This window comes from Euleptes europaea, chromosome 1 (assembly GCF_029931775.1).
Source record: "Euleptes europaea isolate rEulEur1 chromosome 1, rEulEur1.hap1, whole genome shotgun sequence".
NCBI lineage: Eukaryota > Metazoa > Chordata > Lepidosauria > Squamata > Sphaerodactylidae > Euleptes > Euleptes europaea.
Genome location: NC_079312.1, coordinates 78,296,536 through 78,310,623, shown reverse-complemented (window position 1 = coordinate 78,310,623; position 14,088 = coordinate 78,296,536). Strand labels below are relative to the sequence as shown.

General features: G+C 44.7%; 1 protein-coding gene across 1 annotated transcript; it reads left to right on the top strand.

The window, feature by feature from the left end:
- Positions 1-2,139: 2,139 nt before the first annotated feature.
- Positions 2,140-13,076, top strand: KIF20A (kinesin family member 20A). The gene is made up of 18 exons (XM_056859781.1): positions 2,140-2,292; positions 3,731-3,817; positions 3,969-4,088; positions 4,496-4,634; positions 4,734-4,921; positions 5,012-5,156; positions 5,757-5,957; positions 6,674-6,785; positions 6,941-7,012; positions 7,447-7,590; positions 7,801-7,966; positions 8,400-8,561; positions 8,946-9,085; positions 9,210-9,312; positions 9,712-9,913; positions 10,770-10,861; positions 11,485-11,622; positions 12,756-13,076. The coding sequence occupies exons 1-18, from the start codon at positions 2,140-2,142 to the stop codon at positions 13,074-13,076; spliced, it is 2,685 nt and encodes an 894-aa protein (XP_056715759.1).
- Positions 13,077-14,088: the final 1,012 nt, after the last annotated feature.

Below are 14,088 nucleotides of genomic sequence, written 5' to 3'. Positions count from 1 at the left end.
CTGCATATTCAACAAAAGGATTTATAAAAAGAGTCATAGAACTCTGCTTGCTATTGATTATGGCACATACGTTTGCCAAACCTACTATGGGAAAAATTATTCATTAGATTTAATATTTATGGTATTTAGATTTTGTGGGAGCAAACGCAATATAAATTGTACCTAATTTCAGATAAAGTACAATAACCTCGCTTTAGTCATTTTAGCTTCTAGGGAGAAATCAAGCCTGAATTCTCCATAAAAGCTGAAATGACTAAACTGAGGCTATTGTACTTTAGTCACATCATGAGAAGTCAAGACTCACTGGAAAAGACAATAATGCTACGAAGAGTTGAAGGCAGCAGGAAAAGAGGAAGACCCAACATGAGATGGATTGACTCAATCAAGGAAGCCATGGCTTTCAGTTTGCAAGACATGACCATGATAGGACATTTTGGAAGTCATTAATTAATAGGGTCGCCATGAGTCGGAAATGACGTGATAAACCAAGTAATTCATATGGCTGTCCTGTAAATATCTGCAACTGAATTCAGGTTCAGCAAAACAAAAAATCTTGTTATAGCAAAATAAAAGAAAAATCTAGTGGCACCTTGAAGACAACATTTATTTCAATATGCACTTTAATGGGACATAGCCTACTGTGTCAGGTAGGAGAATGAGCTTGGGAAGTCCTGAGGCTCATAATTCTCTCTTCATCCCCATGTGGCTCAGGAATTGAAGGATACACATTCAGCTTGTCAAGAATGCATAAGACTCTCATCTCTAAGCCCTGCATGAAAGTAACTAGAGCATTTGAATCCAAGAACTTTCAGAGCTTGCCCCCATAGTCGTGGTTTGTCATTACATTGTAATGTAGCCATAATGTCTCCACCTTCCTTTTTAAGAAGCTGAAGGATTCCCCCACCCCACTTGACAGGATGATTAAATCCTTAATAACTCAGTTCACTTACCAGGATTCTATACTGCCAGGAGAAACAATAAATTCTTTTAGCCCAATATGAGATACCTTTTTTAAAAAGAATGACCATAAGCTACAAAAAGCATAAGGGGAAAAGGAATCAAAGGCACTTTTACTGCTGCCCTTCTTTGGGGTATGCAAGTTAATATTTAACTCAGGCTTTCACTGTTCAGTTTGTTGTACCCTTGATGTCTTTCAGTCAAATTTCTCTATTTTTTTCCATTGCATAAATCTCAGACATTCAACCAATTTCCCACCAGTTTTAATATCTGGATCATTCCACAACATTTTCTGCTTCTTTCTGTAGAATTTATATTAGAATAGGTTACCAAGATCTATCTAGCTTTCTATCTCATACACGCGAAAGCTGAAAACACGTTATCCTAATGTTACCTGAATCCAAGCCTATTACTAAAGCAATAGGATGATCAAGACATTAAATAAAGGTTATCACCATCAGCGTTTTTTGTTATACTCCTAGTTTTAATTTAGCCTTTTGCTATTCTACTTAATCTGTTATCACACAGCTTTATCTGCTTGCTTACTTAATTCTTTCTGTTCCTGTCAGATTTTGCCTGCTCTTTGTATCATTTGCCCTTTTTATGTTCTTCAGATTTATATTCAATGGCTTATCAACCTTGTGTTTAATTTTTTTAAGTGTTATTTGTACTTCAAAAATCATTCTAAAGTTTTCATCAAATGCCTTACATTCAGTTAAAAACGCTCCCCATATATCGTTTAGATTTAGAGCTAGATTTATCAGTAGTGGAAACCCATGACATTGGAGGAGGAGAGAAAGGGCAGGCCAAGAAGGAATCCCCCCCCTTCACTTCCTGCCCATACTGTTTTTAGTGGGCTTTATGTTATTTGAACTTTCTTGAGTTTTGTTGCACCCCATCTCTGCATACCAGGAGGGAATGTGTTTGATGAAGTAAGGGAGCGATATGGAAACTTGCTGTAGTATTGGGTTCTAGGTAGCAACCCCTTTTGCTTTTCAATGGGATGAGTTTCCTGTGGCCTGGGGAGAGGGATATTTTCCACTCCTATTTTGTAATTATAGTGTTGCTGTTGGACCTGGAAAAGAGCATGAAGACTGGATGGCCGAAGCTTGAGTGGATCCTTCTGCTTCCTTTTTGACTCTTTTTTTTGTGCCTCTCTTGCAGAATTGGCCAGTGGTTGCTATGGCCCAAGGACTTGTCTCCCATGGGGAGCTGATTTCTGATGATGAAGCTGCAGCCTCTCCTGTCCTGGAATCCACTGCAGCAGAATGTGGGGCTGCCTTGTGCAGAGCTCTTCTGCCGGATTTCTCGTCCATCTCTTTAAGCCATGAGCAGGTAAGATTAATGTTGTGAGGCATAAAATCTTTGACTCAAAAGGCGGTTGGTACGACTTGTACTGATAGGAAAAGCCACTTAGCTTCTGGTGATGGGCCTTGGCCTCCACAGTAAGCTCCGAATTCATAAGATTAGTGTTAGTAGGGGCTACTTTAATATGCAGCATAGTCCTGTTTGTGCCCTGCTGAGTTCAGTAGGTAAGTGGCATTAAGACAGTGGAAGAAGCCAACGAATTTGTGAAATTCTTGGACTGAGACTGACACATTGAATCATGTAAATAACAAGATGGAAACAGAATGGATTCCCCACGGTGGCTAAACCATAGTTTTGCCTGTATGCCAGATCATTGCCACCACTGATGTCACTTCCAGTGTGTACAAGAAGTGACATCAGCACGTTGTTGGCAATATCAGCACATCACTGGTTGCCAGGGGGCCTTGCTGAGATTTGCCAGGGGAGACCTGGCAACCCTGTTTCAATGAGAAATATATTTTAAACTTCTGTACGTTGATGGGTTCGCTAAGCCCTTTTAAAAGAAGATTATATACAGTTATACAATCCAGACATACAATTTGGCCAAGGAATTAATATAAAAGTAGAGCATGAGAAATACTTAAAAACCAATATAGAAAGGTGATGTTTACCCTGCAACTTCACCTGCTAAAATTAGAGGAGTCTTAATTGCTATGTGGAAAATATACCCATTTTCGATTTGAAGTCACATTTAAAGGCCTTGAGGGAAGTTTCCTGTTCCTGAAAAGGTCATGCAAAGATGTTGGGTTGACATGGGACTGTATTTATGTACCTAACATCTCTGTTCTCATTTTATAAAAACTTGATTAAGGTTTTTGGACTTATGGCCTGAGGGGGAAAAACAATATAAGCAGCCTTCAGTCTCAGAGAAGGAAATGGCTGTGGGCTGAGGTTTTGACCTTAGCCAAACTCACAAATCAGTGCTTCTCCTCACAGAAGCTGGAGTGATCCCCACCCTTGAAAGAAAATGAGTGGGGGAGAGAAGTTCTGAGCCTAAAATTTCTTTCCTCTTTAAGCCCCAGGCTTGCTACTTGTTTCCCTGTTGAGCTTCCAGCCACGGATAGCTGGGGCAGCACTACACTCAGCTACTGGTAGTGTGAGGGTAATGTTCAACTCATACCAGTTTTTACGGTGGGGGAGATTCCAACAGATATTTCATTGTAAGGCTAGAGTCTATTCTCTCCCTCCTTTTCTTATTCCTGGGAAGTCTGCCTGTTGGTGATCCAGTTGCAAATAGAGACAGTATTACTTGTTTAGAATTTGCTTGAAATGTGATCCTACTTATTCTACCAGCTTAATGGGTTTTTAAAATATTCAGAATAACAAGCAAAACCAGGACAGTGTAACCTGGCATACCTTTGTGTAAGCCTAATGGATATCTATAATTCTTCAACTTTTTCTGCAGGCTGCTTCTGGTGACAATGGGAAAGTGAAAGTGTATGCAAGAGTGAGGCCCCTGAATCCAGCTGAGGTGGAAAAACATGAGGATCAGGTGAGTGGCTGGGACAAAGTAGGGTTGGTAACCACCCTTGTGTAACGTGGAGGGGAAGGATGTTACTGAGCAAATGCAACATGCCTACAATAGTGACCTTTCCTACTGTGGCAGATAACAGCAAATCTTAAGTATTAACTCTGCTACTTAGGGCTGCATCTGTATTGAGAATTCCGAGACCCTTTTACTCAAAGCACCCAAGGATTCCTTCACCATGAAAAGCACTGAACGAGGGATTGGCCAGGCAGTGCATAAATTCACGTTCACCCAGGTATGTACTTGGATTTAGTGATGTGCCCAGGAGATACGGGCCCATAACTGTACTGGGCCCCCAGTATGGACAACAGCTCTCCAGTTCTCTCCAATAGCTTCTTAGAGACCGACAAGATTTTTGGGGTGTAGGCTTTTGAGAGTCAAAGCTCCCTTTGTCAGATACAAGTTGGAATGGCGATCTCTGAGACTTATATACCAGTCAAAAGGTGGGAGGGGTATTTGGCTACCCTCTGAAACTTAAGTTCTCTTAGGAGCTCTCCAACAATCCTCTTGATTTTTGCAGAACCCCAGCAAGGGGCACTAGAGATACAGTGGGAAAATGGAGAGTAACCCTAAGTTCCTGATTTTTAAAAAACACTTTAACCTAACAAAAGGGAACTAACCTATGTGGATTTGGGATTGCAGGTCTTTGGGCCAGAGGTTGGCCAGAAAGCTTTTTTTGATGCAACAATGAAGGAAGTAGTGAAGGATGTGCTCCATGGGCAGAACTGGCTTGTTTATACCTATGGAGTCACTAATTCTGGGAAGACCTATACCGTCCAGGGTAAGAAGCATCTAGTCCATTCTGTTGCGAGCAACACTGTCTTCAACACAAGCTACTTGGCAAGAATTGTCAACCCACTTCTCCTTTCTTGGCTTGTAGGAAGTGGTACTGATGGGGGGATCCTTCCTCATTCTTTGGCAACCATATTCAGCAGCATTGGGACACGGCTATACCGGGCCACAGATCTGAAGCCCTACCTCTCCTGTGAAGTAATCTGGCTGGACAGCAAACAGATAAGTCAGGAAGAAACCAAGAAGCAGGCCCTGCTGTGTGGCAAGATGAAGGAGGTGCGTACCTCATGCCCCTTATGGAGTCTATGGTAACACAGAAGGTACCACATTCAGGGACTCAGTGCTCTTTTTCTTCTGACTTTGTAGGAGGAGTTGATTACTTCTTTGAATAAGAGTTGCAGCACGAGATCTCTGCTTCAAGCAGACACAGGCAGTAGCATCGACAGTGGTGTTGGCGGACTCTCATCTACCTGCCACTTTACCAGTCAAACAACCTGTAACCTGCTAGAAGGTATCTACTGTCCTGAACCTCAATTTTTGGGGCAAGGGTTTTCCTCTTAAAAAAATAACCAGGGTACAGCAGTACACAGAGATACACAACCTCAAAACTTAAGCCCTAAAGCAAAGAGTGAAATAAAAGAAACTCTCCAGCAATGATAAAGTCCAAGGGAAACTCTTTTACTGTTGTAGGGCAGGTTGTGGAGACACATTAGTATGCTTTGCGTAGGCAGCCTTTGGATTGCTTCTGTTCAGTGGCTTGTATGTTGTTTATAATAAAGCTGTTCTATCACTAATATGCCTCTATAAACATCTGGGAGCAATTTAAATAATATGGAAACCAGGACAAATCTATCTGAATTGCATAGGATCTCCTAAACTAGAAGCTGTCCCTTTCTTTAACAATCAGGCATGTGAGAGACTTCATAAGGAAAAATGTGTTCTTTTAGTGGGCATCATATATGTTAGACTGGAGAAAAGCAGTTGTGGGCTGCCAAGCCCTAGGTAGAGGAATGACAACATGTGTTTGGGATAGATTTTCAGAGAGTCCATCTGTTGAATTTATTTAAGGCATTTTACCTTAACCACCAACTTTATTGGCTTTCATCAACAGAGACTGGTCCTCACTTTGCTGACCCAGATAATACCTCACTGCTGGCTAATGAGGATGTGCAATTTTCAGTCTGGATCTCCTTTTTTGAGATCTACAACGAGCTGATTTATGACTTGCTGGACATGACTGTGGTTGGTCCATCCCGCAAGAGGCCCACACTGCGACTGTGTGAGGATCAGACTGGCAACCCCTACATCAAAGGTAGAGATCACCTTTGTGGTCACCGTACTTATAATGTGGGCTGTAGAATAGCACAAATATAACTCCTCTGATGAGCTGTGATGTTCCTGCTGGGTTGAACAGTGATTCATAGATGTTTCCTTGTATCTGTCTAGTATTTTACTCCACTCTTCCTCCAAGGTCTCAGAATAGCATATGTGGTTGTCCTTTCCCCTTTTTATCTTCTCAACAGTCCTCTGAAGGAGGGTAGCTTGTGAATGACTAGCCCAAGGTCATCTTGCAAGCCTAATGGCAGAGTTGGGGTGTGAGTCATATCATTTATGTATAGGTTAAAAAGCAGTGGGGCCAAAATACAGCCTTGGCAGACCCCTTTTGTGGTTTTAACTGAGCCAGACAATTGGCCATGGACACCTAGTCTGATCTATAAACTGGTGTCTGTATAAAGGCCTTTTATACGTTCTAGCAATCTATGATCTATATTCATATTACTTAATTTTCTCCATAAATGATATCCTGAGATGGAATCGAATGCAGCTTTAAGATCGATGAATGCCACATATAATTGCTTAGATGATCCATTTATTTATTAATAAGATGTTGCAGCAAAAGACAGTGATCCAGGGGTGTGTGGGCCTAGGTTTTCCAGATCCTAGTCTGACAATCTAACCACTAAACCACAGGGAATGTCCCATAGAACCCAACTTTTTTAGATGGCTGATCTCTGCTTCCTGTTCTAGATCTGAACTGGATCAATGTTCAAGACGCTGATGAGGCCTGGAAACTGCTGAAACTGGGTCGTAGAAACCAAAGCTTTGCCAGCACCCACATGAACCAGAATTCTAGCCGCAGGTCTGCAATGGGATTGGTAATGAGGGGTGGAGCAAGTCCTTTGGAATTGGGGGAAATGCTCTTTGCATATGAAAGGGTATAAGGCAGTAGGCCCCAACTGCTGTGTAAGGGTGTGTCTCAATTTGTGTTCCTTCGTTCTCTCTGGTTCCCTGAAGTCACAGCATCTTCTCCATTCGAATTCTACACCTACAGAGAAGTGGTGGCGAAATGGACCCAAAGATTAGCGAGTGAGTCACACTGGAGAAGAGGGGAGTTGTGGGTCTGCCCTTGTTAATTGACTGAAGGGGAGGGTGATTCAGTGTTTCCACTGTGTGTCCATGGCAATAACAACTGGGGGGGGGGGACTATCAAAGGTATAACAAGGAAGCATTTTTGAAAATGACAAGCTTACACTGGGTCAGTGTAAAAGTTTTTAGAGGCTTTCCCCTGTCCTTGTAACATGCCAGAGGTGGCCCTCTGTGCTGTGCCCATCTGGAGGAAGAGCAACCTCATGGCACTCCTGAAATTCTTGGGTAGCAGAACTGTTACTGGGTCTTGCCTGGCTGTGTGTAGTGGGGGGTTTCTAACCTGAAGGAAAGCCCAACGAAGGAAGGGGAAGGCCAGACTGACAGGGCTGGTCATCCTTGACCCCGGTACTGATGCTGCCCTCCTCCCTCCCCAGGCTGTCGCTGTGTGACCTTGCTGGCTCGGAACGCTGCAAAGAACAGAGGGCTGGGGAGCGCATGAAGGAGGCGAATAATATCAACACCTCTTTGCACACACTGGGGCGTTGCCTCACGGTGTTGCGCCAGAACCAGCAGGCCAGGTAAGCTGGGGCTGTACCCGGCGTCTTTCTAGCCCTGATCAGGGCAAGGAAAAGGACATTCTTCTGAACCGATTCCAGTGCTATTCGAGAGATTGCTGGCTGCATTCAGGTGCTCTGAAGCTTGTAGGGGTTTTTTGGGGGGGGGGGGCGGAGGTAGTGTTGGAGCTTTCTATCGCTGTTTCTGGAGCTCACCGAATCGTCTCTTCTCAGAGTGAAGCAAGGTGTTGTGCCCTTCCGCGACAGCAAGCTAACCCGTGTGTTCCAAGGATTCTTCACAGGGCGAGGGCAGTCCTGCATGATCGTCAATATGAACCCATGTGCCTCCTCGTATGATGAGACTCTTCACGTGGCTAAGTTCTCTGCTATTGCCAGCCAGGTGAGACTAGAAGCGCTTGGGGCATATGATGGCTAGCCGCATGGCCGCACGGATTTGGGTCACTGTTACTCCCACCTTTTAGCACATTACTTATTTCTCTCCCTCTCTCTCTCCCTCTGTCATTTTGTTCATTAATGTCCTATTATCTAAAATGGGAGAATGTAAAAAAGAAAAGATGGTGGTACTCAGGAGACAATCTGCACTTGCTGCATCACTTTGATTTTGATTTTTTTAAAGGTCTGCTTCTGTTAAAAGAAAGCCTTCTCGAAATACTCAAAAGCCCTTCAGCAAGATTGTTCTGTGTGGGCACGAAAGCAATTTGTTCATGAAGCACTCGGATTAAAGTCCTAGCAAAGCATGGCAACTCTGTTGCTTTGGACAGGAATGGCTGACCGTGTGCTCTTACATGCTAATGGCAAAACTTACCTTCCAGCTTATACAGGCTCCTTCGAAGGTGGGACTGCTGGCCATCCAGTCTCTTCTCAAGGAACGGAGCATTAGAATAAACGGGGCCCCTGCAGCGGCCTCGGTTCAAGAAACAGAAACCGATGAAGAGAGTGAGGATGAAACGGATGTGACCATGTATGACAAAGAAGTGAGTGGTGCTTTGTGCCTTGTTGCCACAGGTAACCTGCACCATGAGGAGTTGGTGGGTGGCAAGCGCTGGACTGGGAGTGTCTAGAACTCCTCTTGCTTACCCCAGACCAGCACATGTGTCCAAGGTCAGACGACTGAGCAAGGGATAGACCGCTAGGCTTGGTCTGAGCTTCAGCTCTTGTCCTTTTGTGTCTCATCCAGGAAAGTATGTCAAGATTCTTACGATGTCAAGCCAGGCATTTCAGGTCTTCGGGAAGAGCCTTCAAGGCTAATTAAATGTTTAATCGGTCAAATGATGGAATCCCGCACTTTGTTAACATCGGCTGTTCTGATAGGCCGCGGTTGTCATGTGCTTTGCATTCTGTGCCCACCCCACCCCCAGGACCTGTTGCGTGTGGTTGAGGCTGTGCAAAGCCTGCTGCTGAAGGAGCGCCAGGAGAAGCTGAAGCTGGAAATGCGTCTCCGGGATGAGATCTGCAACGAGATGACGGAGCTCCTGCAAGAGAGGCAACAGTCGAGCAGGTGCGGCAGTTCTCAGCCTCTCCCCATCCCAGGCAGCCTCTGTGTTGAACTTCTGCTTCCTGCCTTGTCATTTGCTGTTTCATGTGGGTGCTGTTTCTCACACCTCTACTCTTGTCTCCTGCAGTGAGCAGGCGGATGCCCAAAAGGAGATTCTGGAGGAGATGTATGAGGATAAGCTGACCCATCTAAAGGAATTGTTGACTGATTACTATCAAGAGGAGATTGAGGTATGTGAGAGAGAGAGGATGGAATGGCTGTGGGAATGAGGCCTGCGAGAGCCCTTCTCTAGGGTTGGGGTATATCTTTCAAACTACTTTGAAGACTGTACCCACCTCCGCTGATTTTGGTTATTGCAGCCTGTCAGTCTTTCAGAGGTTCCCCAGAGTTGCCTCGGTCATATTGTATATGGCTGTCTGCTTTCCCTTGGCTGTCTCAAGCAGACAGGCTGCGCTACAAATACAGATTCCTCTTCTTGCTCTAAGGGGAAGGGCATCTGGAGAGACAGGTGATTCCCCTTCCTGTAGTCAGGCGTCTCTCCAGATGCCCTCCTTACCTCAGAGGAACCCTCACGGTTAGTATTCAGGGGTCCGTTCTCTAATGTCAGTTTTGTGTTTTTTCCTCTTCAGGACCGGGATGAAAAAATAGAAGAGTTGGAAGCCGCTTTGCAAGAAGCAAAACAAGAATTCCAAATGGTAAAGCAGCAAGAGACAGAGGAGACACAGCGCAGATCCAAACGGGTGGCTGCAGCACCCGCCCTGCAACAGGAACTGCAGGAGACAAAAGCCAAGCTAGAGCAGTGCCAGGCTGAGTTGAGCACAACCAGAGAAGGTGAGGAATGAATCCAGTAGCCTCCAAGCTGATCTGTAGCAAGAGAGCAATCCATGCAGCACGAGCCACAAAGAACATACTGCTCTAATAACTAGGAAACCTGGATTCTGTCAGTGATGTGTCAGTCAGTGCTGGAGCACAGATAGGGTTGTTTGCCCAACAGGAGCCCTGGGCACCCTTGGTATTTCTTGTGCTGCTGGAGTAGGGTAATTTACCATTCACTGTTGTGAGAGGGTTTTTTTTTAGCTTCGTGATCACTTCCGGCCTCTAGATCTTGCTTTGTTTCCCCCACCTACCCACCCCAGTTACCATCTTTAGAATTTGGACAGGTATGATGGGGGAAGGGTCAGATTTCCCTAGAATAGCTTTGTTTACAAAACTGCTTATCGCAATTATTGCAATACTAGTTGGGCAAAGATTGACAGAATTTGAGGCAGCGGACAGCAAAACATTGTAGACAGAGACCAGGAGTATCCTAAATTCTTACCAGTTCCCATGATAAGAGCTATTTTGCTCCTGGTTGTCTGTAATTTCTGGTCAGAAACCTAAATGGTATTGTGGCTATAGGACTTCACTTTGTAGTGTAAAGGAACTCAATCAGTTCTCAACTGCTTTCTTAAAAGGGGGGTGGAAATTGCCAGGGCTCAAGTCTGCCTTCTTGATGTTCACTTGGTAGGTGTGTTGTAATTGGCTGTGCTTAGTTGGTGAAGGAAAGGCACTGCATATATTTTGTGTCCTGTTCCTTTATTGTGATTTCATAATCCACAATTCAGTATTGAAACCAACTTCAAGGGCGAGCTCTGGCGTAGATTTTTAGCTCCTGGGTTAAGCTGTGATTATATTCTGCCCTCTCCAGAGCTACGCAAATACCGAAAAATGGTGGAGCCACCACCTTCGGCAAAGGCCATCACTATGGATGTGGACCGGAAGCTGGAAGAAGGTCAAAAGGTAATGGTGTCTCCTGAGTAAATGGGGTCTGGCTGCTGCTCCCGTTTGCATTACTCTTTACAATGTGCCCCCTCCCCATTAGTAATTTATTGCAGTCCTTGATCAGTATTACAAAAACATCATTAAAACAACAATAGTTCAATACGACAACAAAATAGCTGTGTGAACATTTGAGCTAGTCAAATGGGTTTAAAAGTCTGCATCAGCTTTAGTATTGTTTTCCCGTGTCTTATGTATCCCTAGACAGAAATTGGCTACTTGTCTGGATACCCAGTGGTTTCTATCAGACAACAAATATTCGTTTAGCCATATCAGATTCATCAAGAAGCCCAACTAATTCTGGCTGGAGAGATATTTTGGTCTGGCCTCCTTGTAATGTGGACATCTCAGAAGCATGTGCTCTGTAGTTTCTACCTCCTCCATCGAGCATAAACATAATCTTTCTGAATAAGGGATCTTTTTGAATAGCCGCTCCCCATAACATTCAGGGTGCTGTCCCAATACCTCATCTGCCACTGGTGGATGCACTTTTCCAACTAGGGTTTCTGCTGTAGTTCAGTTTCCAAGGGGGGCGGGGTGTAGAGGGAAATCTGTGGCTTTATGCTGACCGTTCTCCCCTTCAGAATGTGAGGATGCTGCGTTCTGAGCTGCAGAGACTTGGCGAGTCGCTTCAGTCAGCAGAAAGAGCATGTTGCCACAGCACAGGTGCTGGGAAACTCCGCGAGACCCTGTGTACTTGCGACGATATCCTGGTCAAACAGGTAAAGGAAGTAATTTTGCTTCAGCCATGGAGCAGTTAAAGAGGCTATCCTGTGTAGTTGATACCCAAAATTCTAGTAAGATTGTATTATGTTTTAAAAGTACCTTGTGAATGCAGAGAGAAGGTCTGGCACTCAACGGTAAAGGTATCTTGTCCAACATGGCTTCTGATTGACTGTGTAGATCTTTTAAAATGTTGCCTTGGCAGCAGCTACCACCACAGTACATGGATCTTGAACACATGAAGCTGCCTTATACTGAATCAGACCCTTGGTCCATCAAAGTCAGTATTGCCTACTCAGACTGGCAGCGGCTCTCCGAGGTCTCAGGCTGAGGTCTTTCACATCACCTACTTGCCTAGTCCCTTTAACTGGAGATGCCAGGGATTGAACCTGGGACCTTCTGCACACCAAGTAGATGCTCTACCACTGAACCATGGCCCCTCCCCTTCATTGTGTGACTGAATTAAAAAGAGTATGTTCTGTTTATCAGGATGCCTTTTTGAAATATCTTCTACCTGAAATGTTGAGGTATTATTAGTTGTGCATAACCTAACTCCTGAACGTTTTCTGGTTGGTGGTGCCGCCAGTGGCAGCCATTTTGTGGTTGCACCCACCACCCTGTGTCAAAAGGATTTCTGCCCGCCAAGTATGACAATAATAGCCTCCCTGTGTGGCTCAAAACATCTCCTGAAATCCCGTTCTGGGGGGGGGGGGCTGCAGCAGGAGGAGATCCATTCCAGTGGATCCAAACCATGGCATCTGTTGCTGGACTGTACCACTTGAGATGCCAGATTGTGGAGGAGACTGAATGTTTGTTTCTCCTGCATAAATTCCCTGTACATTCTAAGTTCGCATGTTGGGGAGAGGGTTGAGCTAAAACCTTGTCCCGAACGTAGGTATTTGGTCTTTAAGGTGCAATCGCTGTAAGACTATGGGCACTTTCACACAGCCCAAATAAGGCACTTTCAGTGCACTTTGAAGGTGGATCTTACTGTGAGAACTGGCAAAATCCACTTGCAAACGATCGTTAAGGTGCACTGAAAGTGGATTGAAAGTACCCTATTTCTCTGTGATCTGATAGGCACTGTCGCCTTAAATATATCTATGACACCAGGTGCCTTTTTTCCTTCCAGGATCAGACTCTGGCTGAGCTTCAAAACAATATGACACTAGTGAAGCTGGATCTGCGGAAGAAGGCAGCATGCATTGCTGAGCAGTACCACACTGTGCAGAAGCTCCAAGCAGCGCCGACCACGGCCATCAAGAAACGGTTCTGCGCCAACAACGAAAACATGCAGCCCCAAAGTCAACCTCCCATCAAGAGACCTTTCTTGCACAGCTTCCTGCCTCGCTCAGCAGCAAAGCCTGCCGTATCAGAGAGCCCCTACACGCGCATCCTGCGTTCTCGGAGGTCTCCCCCCTTCAAAACCTTGGTCTTTGGCAAAAAATACTAATTTTTTTTTTTTGGTCCTGTGGTATAACTCAGTGCTAGCAACTGGTTGCTGGCTCTACATTTTCTGTATATATGTGTTTATTTGTATGTTAAGGCCTGAGTAAACAAATCCTTGGCTTCCCAAAGATGAGTACTATGCATGTCCCCGATTTCAGGCCAGCTGCTACTCCAGTGTATATGGAATCTGGACTTATATAAACTTTTTTATTACAATTTCCTTGTATAAGTGTTTTTGCATGCTAAGTCTGTATTCATTGCCATGTTCAATCTATGTAATAAATGTGTATTACACTATTTATTGTCTTTATAGTCTACCTTTCTCATTGAGATTCAAAGCAGATTATACAGTGTAACGTTCCATAGGAAGATTCATATAAGCACAGAATAGGGTGATATAATCAATATGGACACAATACTAACTATGCAAGAGGTAGAGCTGCCTTGTTTTAGCAGTTTTAAAATAATCAAATCCCACCCCACATTTACTTCTTTCCTGGTATCCGTTCTGGTGCACAATAAGATACAATACTACTGCTGCAAGTCCCAGTGGCAACTCCTGTGTAAAGCGCAGATGGGCCCAATTCTGACAAGGGGGGGGCTCCCGTGCCTCCCTGGCACTATTTTCAGCAGCCCAAATGAGCTGCGGCCACAGGGGCAGGTGTGTTTTGGCCTGTCGGGAGGCTGCAAGGGCAAGTGTTCAGCACACAAGACTGCCTCCGTTAAACTCCAGGCATCTTGGGAAGAATCTCTAATCACCTTCTAGATGTGGCCTTACTGGGAAAGCTATGGCCCCATTTTCTGTTAGCCCCACTGTGCCTACTGAGGCCCTATTTCTCAGCCACACAGGTCTTTTACAGATATTCAAACATAGTTGGGGCCATCCCACCCGTGGCCGTGCTGCATCACTTTCAACCCTCCTACAGACAGGACAAAGACCATTATGAAACCGCTTTATGGGAGGTATTCCTGTATCAACTTCAGTATTCCTCAGCTTCAAAATGCAACTCTCTCCT